The 17,469-nt window shown below is 39.1% G+C and overlaps 1 protein-coding gene across 4 annotated transcripts in view; it reads left to right on the top strand.

Annotated features, from left to right (window-relative positions):
* The window catches only part of FNBP1 (formin binding protein 1), a 135,203-nt gene that overhangs the window by 97,704 nt on the left and 20,030 nt on the right, over positions 1-17,469 (top strand). For 3 of the 4 annotated variants that reach the window (XM_024762486.1, XM_024762484.1, XM_024762485.1), the window contains exons 7-10: positions 3,840-3,968; positions 5,269-5,415; positions 7,345-7,539; positions 8,481-8,663. In XM_024762486.1, the coding sequence (XP_024618254.1) occupies positions 3,840-3,968; positions 5,269-5,415; positions 7,345-7,539; positions 8,481-8,663 (654 nt within the window). The remainder of the gene's footprint in view (positions 1-3,839; positions 3,969-5,268; positions 5,416-7,344; positions 7,540-8,480; positions 8,664-17,469) is intronic. The other variant, XM_024762487.1, reaches the window with a different exon arrangement.

The raw sequence follows: 17,469 nt of genomic DNA, 5'->3' as shown, positions 1-17,469 counted from the left end.
TTTTTTTTTTTTTTTTTTTTTTTTTTTTTTGCTGCTTTTAAACGTTGCTTTATCCTTTTAGTGAGTCAGAGAGAATCTGCAGAGGTACAGAGGCTTTTGCAACCTCAGGTCCAAACTTTTCCTTTCAAGAAAACTCCCAGAGAGATCATGCTTCCTTTACAAAAGGTAGACCCATTCCCTCTGGAGTCTGTTTGTTTTCTTCTACTCAGCTCACTTTCCAGGCTGGATTTTATCCATGTTCTTCCTTATCTCAGTTTCTTCCATAGTTTACTGGTCACCTAGTTACATTTCAGGAATGCATTGTGCAGGGCACTGTGAAACTATTATGAATTAATAATTATTATGAATTAATATTAATAGTCTAATTAATATTAAACTATTATGAATTTATATTAATAAGAGCAATTATATAGCCAAAGCAAAAACATGATTAGAGATTCTGGGGAGTTCAGAGGTTAGAGGATGACGACCACTTCCAATCAGATGGTGCTGGGGTACCTCTGGCAGGCTCACCTCCAGTTCTCATGAGTAAAATATTCCATGGTCGTTATGATGGCTTGATTGTCAGGAAACATTAATCTGCTTATATGGGCTGTGTGTGTGTGTGTGTGTATACACACATAAGTGCATATTTAATGATGACATTGTGATCTCTGTTTCAGAACTAAGCTATTTTAAGTTTTCACCAAATTAGAATCATTTCTGCAAAATAAATAAGGAGACTGTCCATCTTGCTACTCTCCTTAGAAAAGAGATGACGGAACCTCCCTCCCCTGGGATTTTTCTGAGACTTGTTTTCTGAGGAAGCTTTGTAAATGAGAGAGAGAATTTTTTAGAAGTGGGAGGTTACCTGGGAATTTCCTTGTATGTTTTCTTTTTCCCCCCATCTTCATAATAGAATGAGAAATGATAAAATTCTAGGTAATTGAAAGAGTTAAAAGGATTTTTGAATTGGTTGCATCAGGGGAACAGATGGAGTGCACGTAGGTGGGGAGGCTACTATTCAAGTGGAGGAGGGTTACTGTGTGTTGGAAAGGCATGGATTTTGCGGGGTAGCTGGGGACTAGCTTATGTATTTGCTAGTGAACACAGTAAAGCGGAAGCCAAAGCGCATGGTCAGGAAGGGAGTTAACAGTCCGCTGACAAAGAGGAAGAATGCGGCAGCTGAACTAACTGAGGGGAGGTGAGAAGTTGGTCAATTGGTCTTGAGGTACCTAAAGGTCTTAAGAAACTAAGAAGCCTCAGGTAATAAGGAAATCAGTTTGGAAATATTAATATTGTTCCCTGCATTTGGGAAGTGTTTACGTATGAACAGAGAAGAAAATAAAGGAAGAGCTCTGAATGACCAACTCGGGCTTTCACGGATACACAGATGAGCGAAGCACATCAAGGAAGTGAAATCAGGTTAAGCCTTCAAGTCACAGAGGCAGGAAACCAACGAAGGACATGGAGGTGCGAAGAAACCGATCTGGTACCAGTGATCAGACAGAGAGTGGGACAAACGACTCCAGCCTTTCTTCTTCGTGTTGGCATTTGAACGGTTCTTTGTTTTTTCTTTTTCTTTTTTTAAGCAGTTAGGTTCAGTAAAACAAGACAAAACAACAAACAAAAGTTGCCTTGGGTATGTTGGAACAAGGCCCTTTTCCTGTTGTGTTCTTGGTTCAGTGCAGTAAGTTTGCCCAGTATACAGGCCAAGCCATCTCTTCATCTGGCAGGGGGTAGTTGTTGCCCTGCACGGACCTCAGATTGTCTTAGAGATTCATGAGATTGTGTTTATCAAGGCGCCTCCAAGGTGCTGGAGGAATCTGAGGAGCTGTTACCAGCATAACAATCTCTGCTATTTGTGGAGGACTTTCGACGTTACAGACATTCTTGTTTGAACTTTCAAATCGATTCTGCAACTTGTCACTAAGAGCCCCTTTCTTGCCTGTGTGTAATTAGCCAAAAAATGAATGAGAAGAGAGAGACAAATGTATGAATTCTATTATTATTTAGGAGAAAAGCAATTCAGTAAAACACAAAATAGCACGCGCGCGCGCGCGCACACACACACACACACACACACACACACACATAAAAAGCACAAAGAGAGCACCGTACTTACTGCTTCTTTAAAGTATATTCTGATAATAAACAGAGTGGAGAGTTTTAGAAAGGTCCCTTTAGATCAGTGGATCATGTACCTTTTAAAAAATATTTATTTATTTATTTTTAGCTGCTTTGGGTCTTCACTGCTGTGCACAGGCTTTCTCTAGTTGCGGCGAGCGGGGGCTACTCTTCGTTGCGGTGCGCGGGCTTCTCTTGTTGCAGAGCACGGGCTCTAGGCGCGCGGGCTTCAGTAGTTGTGGCTCATGGGCTTAGTTGCTCCGCGATATGTGGGATCTTCCTGGACCAGGGATCACACTCGTGTCCCCTGCATTGGCAGGTGGATTCTCAACCACTGCACCACCAGGGAAGCCCCCGATATGCCTTTTTAATTCATGAACTCCGTTGAGAATTGGATTAAAAAATTTATAGATCGCCTGTCCCCTCCTCAGGATATAAAAAATATGATCAGCGGTTCCCATAAGGGAACCTAAATCTAGGTAACATAAATGTGCGAATTGGGCCAAGTGCAGACAATAAAGAATGTTGGCATATGTGTCAAACTAGAAAGTAATGGCAAGTTAAGACAATAGAGAATGTTGATGTTTGTGAAAAATTAGGGTGTACACCCTTGCCTAAAGTAAATTCAAATTCTAAATAATTTCTTTCTCCTTTTTCTTTTTTTTTTAAATTGAATTGCAGTTGATTTATAATATTATATTAGTTTCAGGTGTACAGCATAGTGATTCAGTATTTTTGCAGACTATACTCCACTATAGGTTATTACAAGATAATGGCCATAATTCCCTGTGCTACACAGTATATCCTTGTTGCTTATCTATTATAAATATAGTAGCTTGTATCGTATTGTATTGTAGCCTGATTTGTCCCTTTCCCCTTTGGTAACCACAAGTTTGTTTTCCAGCTGTGAGTCTGATATTCATTTGTACTATTTTTTTTAGATTCCACGTGTAAGTGATCTCATACAGTATTTGTCTTTCTCCGTCTGACTTATTTCACTAAGCATAATATTTTCTAGGGTCATCCATGTTGCCACAAATGTCAGTATTTCATTCTTTTTTATATCTTAGTAATATTCCATTGTGTGTGTATATATGTGTGTGTGTGTGTGTGCATGTGTGTGTGTGTGTCACATCTTCCTAATCCAGTCATCTGTTGATAGACACCTGGGTTGTTTCCATGTCTTGGCTATTGTAAATAGTGCTGCTATGAACATTGGGGTGCATGTATCTTTTCGAATTAATGTTTTCATTTTTTTTCTGGATATATACCCAAGAGTGGAATTGCTGGATCATATGGTAGTTTTATTTTTAGTTTTTTGAGGAACCTCTATATTGTTTTCCGTAGGGGCTGCACCAATAGTGTACAAGGGTTCACTTTTCTCTACATCCTAACCAACATTTGTTATTTGTAGACTTTTTCCTGATAGCCATTTTGACAGATGCGAGGTGATATTTCACTGTTGTTCTGACTTGCATTTCTGTAATAATTAGTGATGTCGAGCATCTTTTGATGTGCCTGTTGGCCATCTATGTGTCTTCTTTGGAGTAATGTTTTTTCAGGTCTTCTGCCCATTTTTGGATTGGATTGTTTAAACTTTTTTTTTTTAAAACAGCACCTGCTAAATACAACAAATGGGAGGTAAATTTGATCCCCCAGTTCCTCCAGTTTGCAATCCTAGGCTTTTACTTATTATGTGTAAACATGGGGGTATTCTCATTTTTTGCCCTAAGGCACGACAACAAGCTCAAATGCGTCACCAAATGGCAGAGGACAGCAAAGCAGATTACTCATCAATTCTTCAGAAATTCAACCACGAGCAGCATGAATATTACCATACTCACATTCCCAATATCTTTCAGGTAAGGAGTTCAGATCGCTCAGATTTGCTTTGCTTAGAAAAACGTAGCCTTGGAATCATGATTTCTGGGCTTATATTCTAAGTATTTATATAATTCTAAGTTTCCTCTAATTCAAGTCATTTTTTAAAACATTCAGATCAAGCACTGACTGACATTAAGATGAAATATAACATGAATCTCAAGATTAATCGGTAGCCTTTGCAAACTTCCTTGGCTTGCCCCTGCAGCCATTCTTGGTCAGTCTTAGAACTGTGATTCTCAGATGAACACTCTTTTTGCTAAAAGGACCATTCTGGTTACAAAAATTCCAACTTAACCTTTAGGAATCTAAGCAGCATTGAGACAGGTGTAGGATTTGAATAGATGACAGTTCTTTCCTTTGGATTGTTTTTCTTTTGGCTACTTTAGGTTGTCAAAAATCGTATGAGAAAAGATACATACATTCCCACTCTGGGAATTTTTTACAAATTAAAGTCCAACTGTAGAAAAAATAATAAATATTTGTGTCACAGTGTCTACATGGCAGACAAGAACCTCCAGCTTGTAGAAGGCAGGTATACTAGTTAATGTAAGTCTGTGTTGGGTCAAGGCAGTTAACCAATACCATACTTTTGGTAAAGGACAAAGCAGTGCCTCAAAGATGGAGGAGATGTTTAAAATCTAATACCAAATGGTGTTAACAGTAGAACTACTTGAGTTTCGGGTTCTTACTGAAATTGGACTGGAATTGGGTAAAGTGTACATTTAGGCAGCCCAGCAATTCATAAAATAGGCGTCCAGCTGGCTAAGGTAGAGGCACAAGAAGTTTATGGTTGCTGTAACTCTAACCTTTTTATAGGCCTATTTCCCGCCTAGAGAATTTTTTAGAGGTAACAGTGCTGCCAAAAAACAACTTCCTTAAGTAACAGTGGACCAAATTGGGGCTTCCTTGGTGGTGTAGTGGTTAAGAATCTGCCTGCCAATGCAGGGGACACGGGTTCAAGCCCTGCTCTGGGAAGATCCCACATGTCGCAGAGCAACTAAGCCTGAGTGCCACAACTACTGAGCCTGCACTCTAGAGCCCACGAGCCACAACTACTGAGCCCGTGCACCTAGAGCCTATGCTCCGCAAGCAGAGAAGCCACTGCAATGAGAAGCCCGCGCATCACAACGAAGAGTAGCCCCCACTCGCCACAACTAGAGAAAGCCCACGCGCAGCAACAAGGACCCAACGCAGCCAAAATTTAATTAATTAATTAATTTTTTAAAAACCCAGAAAACAGTGGACCAAATTAATTTTATGCAAATTCTAATGTTTCAGAAAATACAAGAGATGGAGGAGAGGAGGATAGTGAGAATTGGAGAATCAGTGAAGACGTATGCAGAGCTGGATCGGCAGGTGATTCCAATCATCGGGAAGTGCTTGGATGGAATAGTAAAGGCAGCCGAGTCAATTGATCCGAAAAATGTAAGTACTGTAGTTTGGACTTAATTTATAACTAAGAGTTTGCGGTCCCATTATTTCCCTGCCCCTTTCCACAGTGACCATATTTAATCACCTGAAAGTAGTTGCTTTCAGTGGTCACAAATACTTTTCAACAGTAGCAGCACCACTTCAGAGTTTTTTAATTCAGCCTTCTGTGTTTTGGATTAGTATAGTCACTGGCACACTTAGGACTGAACAGCTGAATCTGCTAGTATAGGTTTAGGTTCATATGACAATGGCAATAGTGTCTTAAGGTGGTTTGTTTTTCCTTCCATGTAAAAATGTCTAGAGGTAAGAGTCCAACCATGGTATGGGCAGATGGTCTGCAACTTCTCAGCGACCCAGGCTTCTCCTGGTTCACAGCTCTTGATGATATGACTTTCAAACTCAATATGGCTTCTGTAGCTCCAACCATCACATCCAAATTCCAGAAAATGTTATATAGAGAAGGGCCCATGCCATCTCTTTAAAGAGGCTTCCTAAAATTGCTCCCTGTACTTCTGCCTACATCTCAAGAGATCTCAGAGGTCAAAACTTAGGGGCCACCTCCTGCTGTACAGAAGACTGGGAAGTGAAGCGTTTTTGCTGGGTGGCCATGTGCCTGACTTAAAATCAGGGTTCTTGTTACTAAGAAGGAAGGGTGATTGGCTATTGCAAGACAATCGACGCCTATGGCACACCTACAAAATCGGTGTCAACTGAAATAGCTACGGCAAATTAAAATGTGGGCTCACTGTAGGAAGTTGAGATTTTTCCAAATTGTCTTCTCTAGTAGTTTTTTTTTTTTTTTCTTTAAGATTTATTTATTTTGTATTTATTTTTGGCTGCATTGGGTCTTTGTTGCTGCACGTGGGCTTTCTCTAGTTGCGGCAAGCGGGGGCTACTCTTTATTGCAGTGCGTGGGCTTCTCATCACGGCGGCTTTTCTTGTTGCAGAACACGGGCTCTAGGGACGTGGGCTCAGTAGTTGTGGCTTGCAGGCTCTAGAGTGCAGGCTCAGTAGTTGTGGTGCACGGGCTTAGTTGTTTCACGGCATGTGGGATCTTCCCGGACCAAGGCTCGAACCCATGTCCCCTGCCTTGGCAGGCAGATTCTTAGCCACTGCACCACAAGGGAAGTCCCATCTAGTAGATTTTTTAAATCAGATGATCATTGAGTTAGAAAGTTATTACAAATCACATGTGCTTTTGTAACAGTTTAACTATACATCTATCTATCTATCTTTGGCACGATAGTTGCCATTTCCTTACACATTGGTCTTCACCACCTGACCCCAAGAAGATTCTGAGCTCAAAGTTCCTAGCAGGGTGCACACCACAGAGTAGGCAATCAGTTCACTGATTTATTCAGCAAACATTTATTGCACCATTATCACCGGACACCAGCTACGTCCTAGGGACACAGTGGAGGAAAAACAGAAGGGAGCTTACATTCTAGGAGAGGAGAGACTGTGAGCAAACATATACATAACGAAAAATTATTCAATAAATTCATATCTTTGAACCACAATTAACCAAAGAAATCAGAGATTATCTACTCTTTGCTTTGACTTTGTGTATGCCAAATTGCTTTAAGACCTTCTGATGAGAACCAGTTTTTGTACTACTGTATTTTTCAAGGGAATCGCATAATAAATGGCCCAATTTTTCTGCTTTTAGCAAAGTCATTCTTAATTAATATTTGTTTCTGTAAATGTAGAAAAATGGTTAATTATTAAAAGTATCTTCAAATCTCAGCTAGACATGTAGCTTTACAAATTATTCTTTCTAATGATAAAAATATTACTAGAAAATCTATTATTAATCAATATAACTTATTTAGAATATCACCTGTATGAGGTCATCATAGTTCATTGTGTATAAGGTATTTGCATGCATTTGAACGTGTTTGTGTGTGATGGGTGTAATTTCAGGATTCACAGCTGGCCATAGAAGCTTATAAGTCCGGTTTTGAGCCGCCTGGAGACATTGAATTTGAGGATTACACTCAGCCGATGAAGCGCACTGTGTCAGATAACAGCCTTTCGAATTCCAGAGAAGGCAAATCAGAGCTCAAATTTGGTGGCAAATCCAAAGGAAAGTTATGGCCGTTCATCAAAAAAAATAAGGTACTGATGGCTGGACCCAGTGTGAAATGAGTGTTACAAAGTGTGGAGACGTTCACTTTATCTTTTAGTCTTAAAGGAATGAAGATTTTAAGCTTGTTTCAGAATGCAAAAAAAAAAAGCTAGTGTGCTATCTTATTTTAAGACAGTATCTCTCTTTGGTGATGGTACCTTGGCCATGGCCATGTGTCTTATTTCAGACGCGTTATCACCTGCACCGTGTCACCCACACTAACAGATTACTGACCTCTGGCTTTTGCATCATGCCTTTCACTCCTAAGTCTCCTAGATTGCTGGTTACCTGGGCTGGGAGAAGGGAAATTGTACAACATTTCTATAACCATGTATCAGCATATCTAACTGAAATTGTTTCCATGGGTTAATAACTTGGTTTCCAACTCATGTTAACATATGTATCCATGAACATTTTTCATTTTCTTTTTATAGTGTGATACGTAAGTGCATGACAGCATTAACATAGGCATAAAGTATGATCAAGGCGACGTGACTCCCGTAACCTTAGAATAATTTAATATTTCAAGACTGTCTTTGCTGTTTTCACAATCTTAGCATTTAAGGACTTTCATTTTCTCCCATCAAGCTGTGTTAGTTTAGGTGGTTTAGAAATATTTACCCTTCTGGCTTACACTGGTTTAGAGTAACTAATTAGAACGGTAGTTTGCATGTGAAAGTCTGCATGAGCTTCTTGTCAGACATTTCTTGCTATTCTTCTGTTGCTTTACTTACTAAAACTCCCACTTTCATCATATTCCCATTTAACATATCCTTACATATTTTCTTTTGGACCATGGCCTAAATATTTAATTGTTTGTGTTTGACTTGCTTTGGGTTTTCAAATATTATTTGATGCTTATTTTTGTTTTGTGTCTTATCTTCTTGTTTCTGATTTTTTACTCTGTCACTGCTCCGTCTCTTACACGTAGCTTATGTCCCTTTTAACATCCCCCCATCAGCCTCCCCCACCTCCCCCTGCCTCTGCCTCACCCTCTGCTGTTCCCAACGGCCCCCAGTCTCCCAAGCAGCAAAAGGAACCCCTCTCCCATCGCTTCAACGAGTTCATGACCTCCAAACCCAAAATCCACTGCTTCAGGAGTCTAAAGCGTGGGGTAAGTTCTGCTCTGGAATCCTGTCTCTCTTGTGCGCTTTGGTTGCATGTTTTGTTCTGCATAACTTATTTTGTTTGTGAATGACTCCATTGTGTTTTCCCATAACGTAAAACAATAAGAACCTATGATTCATTATAGCCGGAAAGAAGAAGCGCCACAGAGAGGAAAGAAGGAAGGAAGCAGGATGGGTGGGGGAGGGGTGGGGAGCCAGCCACCCCAGAGTTCTTTTTGTCTGTAGCACAGTTTGGATGGATCTTTCTCCGTTTCCCTTTTGAAACATCTAAGCCATTAATATTTTACCTTGATTTTACCAAAAAAGGAAACTTAGATTTCGTTTCTAAAGCTAGCAACATTTGAGGCGTTGGAAATCACTGTATAGTCAGAAAATATTTGCTTAATAATTACTGAAACAATGTGTAGTGAGGGTCCTTTTCTCTGAGCTATGCCTCAGGGTTTGAGGCGAAATGGTCTGGGTTACAGCGGTTTCTTTAGCTATTTTGGTGATGTACAAGGTGTTGATTAAATATCTGATAGCAGACTGACTGCAAAAAGGCCTAATGCAGTATTTATCTTAAAGGGGGAAGTACTAGCCTCTCACATTTACTGAGTGCTTGTCGTTTGCCAGACTCTGTTCTATGCGCTCATTTACTTTTTTCAACCACCCTATGAACCTAGGTACTAAGAGTTCTTTATTTTACTGATAAGAAAACTGGTGCATACAAAGATGAAGTTAGGAAGATACAGAGCCAGGATTTAAAGCCAGGGAGCCTGCTTATGATCTGAGATTCTATGAGTCCATACTCAGGGAGAATCTCTTGTACCATGATTGACTCATAAGTGGTTGTTATTTAGACTCAGGTTTGCCATCCTAACTAAGATCGCATGTGCTTAAGTCACAGGGTTTTATGGAATTGATCAGCGATCCAAAGTAGATACCAGTTCGGTTTTTTAGAAAAAGATTGGAACAAGGTCATTCCTAGCCTCCTGAATAAACCTAAATGGTCAGTCTAGTCTAAGCCATCCCCAGATATTCTTTATAATGAATAATGAGTAAACAAACATTAAGTGCATTAACATATCCAGTAAGGTTTTCTTTTGTCCTGTCCTGTGGGAGCTGAAATATAGTTGTAGTGGGATGTGTTCTTGTACAAATATAATTTTTACTTTTCCCTTCCTCTGTGTAAAAAAGTTGTAAATAGAGTAGATAGCTACATTGTTACCTTTTAAAATAAGGGACAAAAACCTCATTTCTTTATATGCAGAGTTCCTTTAATAATGGAATCTCAAAGTTTTATGCAAAGAATGCAGTTGGTGGAATTATCCTGTTTTAAGGTTACCCAGCATATCCAGGTTAAGAATTCAAATTTAATTTCCTAAAGATTTCAAGAGAGGCCTTGTTGGAAGGCAGAATATAGCTTCAAAAGTGGATCATGAATGGTATTGAGTTCTATAATTAGGTCTCCATTATGCTGGCTTTTAGATTTCTCCATCCATCTCTGCTCCTTGTTCATCGAAGAATTTTCAACATATGACTATGTGTCGCTATACTAGACTATAGACTATAAAATTTTACATTAACTGTAAATCAGTTACCCCATCTCTGCTGCTTCCAAAACCTTCACACAGCACTCATTTATTATATTTATAAAAATACCTCTGCATTGTCTTTTGGAATCTCATAATGAAGGATGTTGAGTGTTCATGATCGTTTACCATTTGTGTATGTATCTATTCCACTCTTCTCTCAACATCGCGGTCTGTTGGTTGCAAATGGTTTCTGAATCATGTTTCATGGTGTTCTCTAAATGTTTAGGAAGAGACCAAGAACGTCAGTAATCAATAAGTGTAAGAAAAGATGGCTAGGAAAAAATTAACACTTGAAAACAAAAACAGTGAAATGAGAAACAGGTTATTCTGATTAATTAAGGGAACCCTATCCCATTTAAAAAAAATAATTAGCAAAAATAAATTTTATTTCTAACACCTCAAATCTGTGCTCAGCAAACTTCTAAAAAAATTTTTTTAAAAAAATTTCCTAAACGATGAGTGTGTTTTCAAGAATAAACACACACACACACACACACACACACACTAGAAGCATCAGTAAATAAATAGAAACATATTTTTGCTTCCCTCATTTTTCATTGATCTGTTTTTAGGATCAGATTTGATGTACTTTTCTTCAGGAAGTAGCAGCGCAGAAAAAAAAAAAAAGGAAAGGAAATACATCATAGAAGTAAATCAGGAAGTTTAAAAAAATCTGAAGTTTGGGGAAATAAATTTGATTTTAAAGCAATTTCAAAACTGAAGGTACAGGATCCGTGACTCAAATGCTGCAGTCCTTGCTATCTCATTTATTCTACTTTTTAACTTTAAGACTGTTGCACCAAAGATAGGAAAAGGATTCTAGGAGAATAACATCTGTTTCAGATCCAGATTTTAATCATTTGTTTCTATTATCAGAATGCATAAATCCTATGCAAACGTTTCTTCGCATAAATAATTTCGTTTCTGAAGAGCTAAGTAGGATAAATCTTTTTTGTTGTAAATCATTCACATTTGTAAGCAAATGTCTCATTGAACATCTTTAAAGATTGGCATGCCACCATTATTAACCGTTATTTCACCTTTACTGAAGTCAAAGAAAAATGAAGCTAGATTGTGTGTTCTCAATTTGCAGTCTACAAAGTAACTTTATTGTCTTAACATTTCTTTTTCTGGTGTGAGCAAGGGGCTTCTAAATCTACAATATGGACATATTTTCCCCACGTTTTAGAGTTAATTGTACGGAAAAATACCATCATCGTTGATCAAAAGATTTTGAAAATCCCTATCAATTGTTTGTCAGATGTAACTATCTTCTGGTTACTTTCATTTTATTTATTTTACCTTGTTCTCTTGCTGATTATTGGCAGACTCAGTCTCTCTGTTTTCACAAAGAACTCGTGAAGAGGACGATAGGGAAACCCACGTATGCTTTTGAAGCTAGGGATTATGTTGTAAGTTAACCTGACGACTAGGTCATACGGTCACGGCACAGGCACTAACCCCTGTGACAGCACCAAGACTGGGGACCCAGATGCTCTCTGACCCGGACACTGGGAAAAGCCTCACTGTATCGATCCAACCACACAGGCTTCTTCTTCCGGAAAAGTTACGTGGAAAAAGGAACCAAACTATCAAACTTCCTAAAAATGTCAGTGAGCTGATCTTGTGTTTTTCCCCTTTTCATTGATTGGGATTGCCGTCTGAGCTGTTGTCACTGGGTATGATTTTACGGCAGAATTTCACCCCTAAAAGGCAGCTGGTCACGGGAGAATGACACTCTCGCAGATGGCAGCGTGTAGCACGCTTACCCACACCCACGTCTGAAACAGATGGATCCGTGGATCCGTAAGGGACAACCAAAAAAATCAGCGAAGCCTGAGCAAGGTCATAGAGCAGTGAAATGACTTTCCGTGGGCCTTAAACCAGATACTTATATATTCGTGTTCACTGTCCCCTTTCTTTGTACTTGAGGTTAGTACCTGTGACGGCCCAATAACACATGGATCCGCCAGCTCTGTGTCCCCTCATGTGTTATTGACACTCGTGGCTCCCCAGGCTCCGTAATTGTTGCCTGGAAAACTGACAGCTTTTTAGTTCTTCAGGTGTCTTGCAATGCACTTAATGCAACCTTTAAAAGTATTCTCTTGGCAGATGATTCAGTTTCTAATTTGAAATGATCTAACTGGCTGGCTTACAGCTTAAGACCAAACACCAGTTTATAATTGTTAAAAAGGATACCATATACTATGATGGCACTTCTTGTAGATTATCCATCACTGTTCACTTCAGAAAAGTGAATTTGTCTGAGAATTCGATATTGCCTATCTCTATTGGGATTTGTTCTCAATCCTAATGACTTGCTTTTATTATGAAGTGGTTATATTCCTATGCTTAGTTTTGACGTTAGAATTCTGTTTTTGGAATGCTTAAGAAAGAATATATTACTTTAAGCAATGGAAGTAGCAAATAGAAAGCAGATAGAGTGCCGAGTTCAAATTAGCGACATTTACACAGTAACGTCTGAGAAACATTTGTATATGGTCGTATGCTTCGCAGGGAAGATATTTGCAAAGTTTTCTGCTGTGCACCATTAAGTGTTGTCTGTAAAGAACTCAAATTGTGATGAACAGATCTGTGCTAAAGTTTACAGGAGGGGCTCAAGGCATTCATGTAGGTTGCCTACGTGAGAGCGGTCATGAATATGACTGTACCTGTTTCCCCCGGAGTTCTGTCTTGCTACTTCTTTCCCTAAAAGTCCTTTTCCCCATAGGGACAATTTCTTTAAAAGCTTAATGCTTGTCCACAAAGAAGTATCAACTTTGAGTTAATCTGAAGAATAAGATTTTTAAAATCTAGTTAAGGAATTTTTAACTCCCCTCCCAATTTAAAATCAAAGGACACTTTCTTTGGTACTTTGTCTCTGACATACTACCAATTGCCTAAACTTTAGGGTTGATAACAGCTAAGTAAGTGTGCACCGAGCTCTCAAAATACTGCTCTATAGCCAAAAAGCATGTTTCACCTGTTTCTGAAGAACCAATGTTTCTTTTCCTAATTTTGAGATGCCTTTTAATCTGGCTTTGGATCCAGTAATTCGTACAGTTTTGTCAGTCTCCGGGCCTAGCAGAATTGCAGCTGCTGTGTCCTGATAATTAACAGGAAATCCATAGCAAGGAGCAAGTACACCTCAGTAGTTGAGACAGTTGGCTATCTATTTCCTAAAGGTAACTTGTAAGAGCAGCAGCTTCTGTTAACTCCCCAGATGCTCTATAGAACCCCTGTGGGTAGGGCTCTGAGTTCGATAGAAAGCCCCAGAAGACACCTTCTGCAGAGCAAAAGGCGCATGCAGTCCACAGGTGGGAGAGAGCGTCATTCTTCCACCTCCAGCCAGGCGCTGAAAGGCTCCCTGGAGGTTGGTTCTTAGAGCATCTTCCAGTCCTTTGTTCCCATTTACCAGTTTGAGACTTTGCCTTAATACCTTTAGGAAATGCCACTGTTCGTATTTATTAGATCTCCTTAAGATAAAAATATTACTGGGATGTTGTGGAACTAATTGCTTTCCCAGTGCTTTTAGTCTGTGTGAAACTTTCCATGGGAAATTTGGTGAACAAAAGGCTATGTGATTATTTCCATCTTTTATAATCATGCTATTTCACCGACTGCAAACTTATATTGGTTTATACTCAGGCTGATGTGACCAATCCAATGTAAATGGAAACTCTCCTTTTCTATCTTTATACTTTGCTGTGGCAACGTGGCAGCTAAAGAAAGGTTTTGGTCGATCAACCCCTCTTGGGAACTTTGGCACAGAACTGCTACAAATCATTTTCACAAAGCGCTAGGTGAATTGATGTGTTATGTTAATTCAGTGTAATGGACCAAGTTCCTCTTCTTCTCATGTGTTGTTGTTTCTCTCTCTCTCTCTCTCTCTCTCTCTCTCTCTCTCGCTCTCTTTTTTTTTCCCTGTTACCCCTTCAATTTTTACACGAAGCTTTCTCTCAAGCTGGTAAGCACAATTCCTCCATGCATGTCCTGAATCTAATCAGGTTTTTTGGTGTATGTTTTGTGGGTGCTGTGCCATTGTACAACAAATCTTCAGAGTCAACTGTTGATTTGTGTTTCTCTTGTGTGTGCTTTTGTTGGTGTTTCTTTATTAGACCTCTGGAATACAAAGGTCCAGAGTCTAACAGAGGTGACTGTAATCTTTTCAAGTTGCTAAGAAAATTAACGCTTAACTCATGATTTGGTTTTCTTTACCACTGGAGTCTTAAGAGGATGACAGGTGTTGATAAACTTTATTTAAATATGAACATAAACATGAATGTTAGATATGAGGGAGTTTATGTATTGGATCATTCGGAATAAAAGCAAATATAATCGTTGAAAATTGCTCCTCCCCGGGAGCCACAGAAGCAGATGACAAATGCTGGGGACCTGAGGGAGACATGCAGGAATGATGCCAGGCTCCAACTCAGGTCTCAGGCACCTTCGAGAATTGGAGGTCACGAAATCTTTAAGTTGCTACATGAATACATTGGTGCCTTGTGCATAGCTGATTTAAGAAATCAAAGACGATTTTATGGACAATGAAAAGAGCCTCCTAAGCCTTTCTAAAACGATTTCTTTAGTGTTCGGTGTTGTTTCTACTTTTAATTCCATAGCCCTAGTAAATAGTCAAACTAATCATTAAATCTATTAAAAGAAACTCTTAACCACATAACCCATTACTGTACTTCAAATATGTGTAAGTTACGTAATAGTCTCCAACACCACAGCTGAGAATATCCTAAAATTACGGACAGTGATGAACTGTGACACTTCAACCAGGGATAAGACCAGCATTTTATGCGCTGCTGTTGAGAAAGTATGACAATATTTTATGGTTATCCTTATACATACTTTTATATGTGTTTCAGTACATACATAAACATGTATATACATAATTTTTCGACCTGACTCAGTATTTGGCGACTGTTCCAGCCCTCAGGAAAAGGAATATTTTATTAAATTAAACATTTCTTAGACGGCAAAATAAAATCCCGAGAAGAGTTCTACAAGAAGGAAAGATCTTAAATGAACATCAGTCATTAGCAGCAGTATGAATTTGGGAGAAATTGGATCCATTAACTGGGAGCCTCTCAGATGCCAGGGTTTCTTTTTTGCCCTTTATTTGTTCTTTTGCTCACGTGCTAGCAGCTAAAGATAACATTATCGGGCAGTCTTTCTGTTTGAGATAAATCATTTTACCAACCTTGTATTGAACTGCTGCTCGATGCCCTTACTTTGAAGCTAATAGAGAAGTTACACACAGATGGCTCGGGTGTAAAAATAATAAAACTCAAGAAGCAGCTCGTGCCATTGCCCAGGAGCAAGTGTTTGATTCCAGTAGCGGGTAAAACGAGATCCTCTTAGAGCCACAGCCATTGAAAATATATGTATTTTGGCCCCTTTTCCAAACCCTGGTACTGCCAGTATCCTAGGGGCCCCTCCAAAGAGTTCAGAAAATCTATTCTGCCTTGAAGGTAGAAATAAAAATTCCTTTGTGGCAAAATGAATCATAGGTGAGAGTATTGTTCGAAAGAATTCAAGCTTCAAAAGGTGAATAGGACAAAATGAACCTTTGAAGGTACTTTCCAGAAACCTTGAGTTTCTTTGGATCTAGAAGAAGCTGTTGACCTGAATCTCCAATGGTAACATGAAGTTTGTTTGAGGCATAGTTACTGGGATGAGTTTTTAAATAACAACACAGAAATATAGAATATCTATTGAAAGGGACCTAACTGGTCAGTTAGACTAACTCCTGATCAAGTGAAGGGGATCATTTATTATTTAATTGCTTTCGTTTTTGTAGATAATCAGGGTTGCGTTTGTTGTTGTTGTTTGGGCCATCTATTTATAAGTCATAAGTTAGAGTGTTGTATACTACAGTTTTTTTTGCACCTGTTTATCCAGTGCAAACCTTATACCTGTTCACAGTCTAGACCTATGTTGTACAATGTGGTATCCACTCACCACAGGTAACTTAATTAAATTTAACTTAATTTAAATGAAAAGTAACTAAAGTTTTAAAATTCAGTTCCACAGTTGTACTGGGCACACTTCAAGGGCTCAACAGCCATATGTGGCTACTATATTGGACGGTGCAGATGTGAGAACATTTCCATCACTGAGAAAGTTCTTTTGGGTCTCATAGCACATAGCGAGGCTCAATAAATATGTATGAATGAACACTGACTGCTTACTAGGTTTGCTGACCTCTGCAGCAGTGTATCTCACGCTGTGTTTTGTCGCATTCTAGCATTAAAACAAAAATGAAAACAAAACCAAAATCTCTGTTCTAGAAAACATGCTGATCTGTTTTAAGTCAATTCAGCATGAGAACAAAGTACTGAGCTTTCAGGCTCAGTGATTGAGTTGAGAAAATTAAATTAAATAACTTAATTAAGGTTTCAAGTGTTATAGTACAATAGTATATGGAAAAGGGAAAACAAGTCTGCTTTATTTTTATATTGAAGATTACTTGGCTTCATCTTAGTTTTAGAAGCAAGTTGAACTTCCTTGGTTTGGCATTAGGGAATAATCGCTTCTGTTTTGCTTTTCACTCACTCACACACACACACACACACACACACACACACGCACACACACGTCTTTGAGACTATTAGCTGAAAGGTCTTTGGTGGCCTTAGTGGTGAACTATTTGCTGAATCACAAACTTCCGGCCCAGCAGCCTGGCGTTTTCTCATAAGCAGCCTAGGAACTTCAGTCACAAGCCCCCGTGTAAGCTGCTTGGCAAACTCAAGCTAATTTTGCAATTACATTATCCGGGTCCCTTCTTTTCCACCCACTCCCAGGCAAGCCTGTCTTGCCTTTGTTTAATTGGTTCTAAAGCAAAATCCCTTTTCTAAATTCCCTGGCTTATCCCTGGCTATTGATAAATTTCTCTTTCTTTATGAAAATAGCCTCATTTAAGGAAAAGCACTTGATGGCCACAACTTAGGTACAGCTTCTGACATGTAAGCGTAGGTAGGAGTCTAGAAACTCACGGTTGATATTTTCTACTTAAGTCAAATGCACAGAGGAGAGAGAGCAATTTTTTTGAAAGGGAATCAGGATATCAAGGTACACTTCTTCTGATGAATTAGAAACAGCTGAGGCTGACTTCATACGCTCTGGGAAGTTGGGTTTGAATTTGGGGCTGGGGGCGGTGTTCTCTATGAATTCTCTGAGATGACCCTCAAGATGATGGAAAGGAACC

This window comes from Neophocaena asiaeorientalis, unplaced genomic scaffold (genome assembly GCF_003031525.2).
Source record: "Neophocaena asiaeorientalis asiaeorientalis breed wild unplaced genomic scaffold, Neophocaena_asiaeorientalis_V1.1 scaffold78, whole genome shotgun sequence".
Classification (NCBI taxonomy): Eukaryota; Metazoa; Chordata; class Mammalia; order Artiodactyla; family Phocoenidae; genus Neophocaena; species Neophocaena asiaeorientalis.
This window is presented reverse-complemented; position numbering and strand designations above follow the sequence as displayed.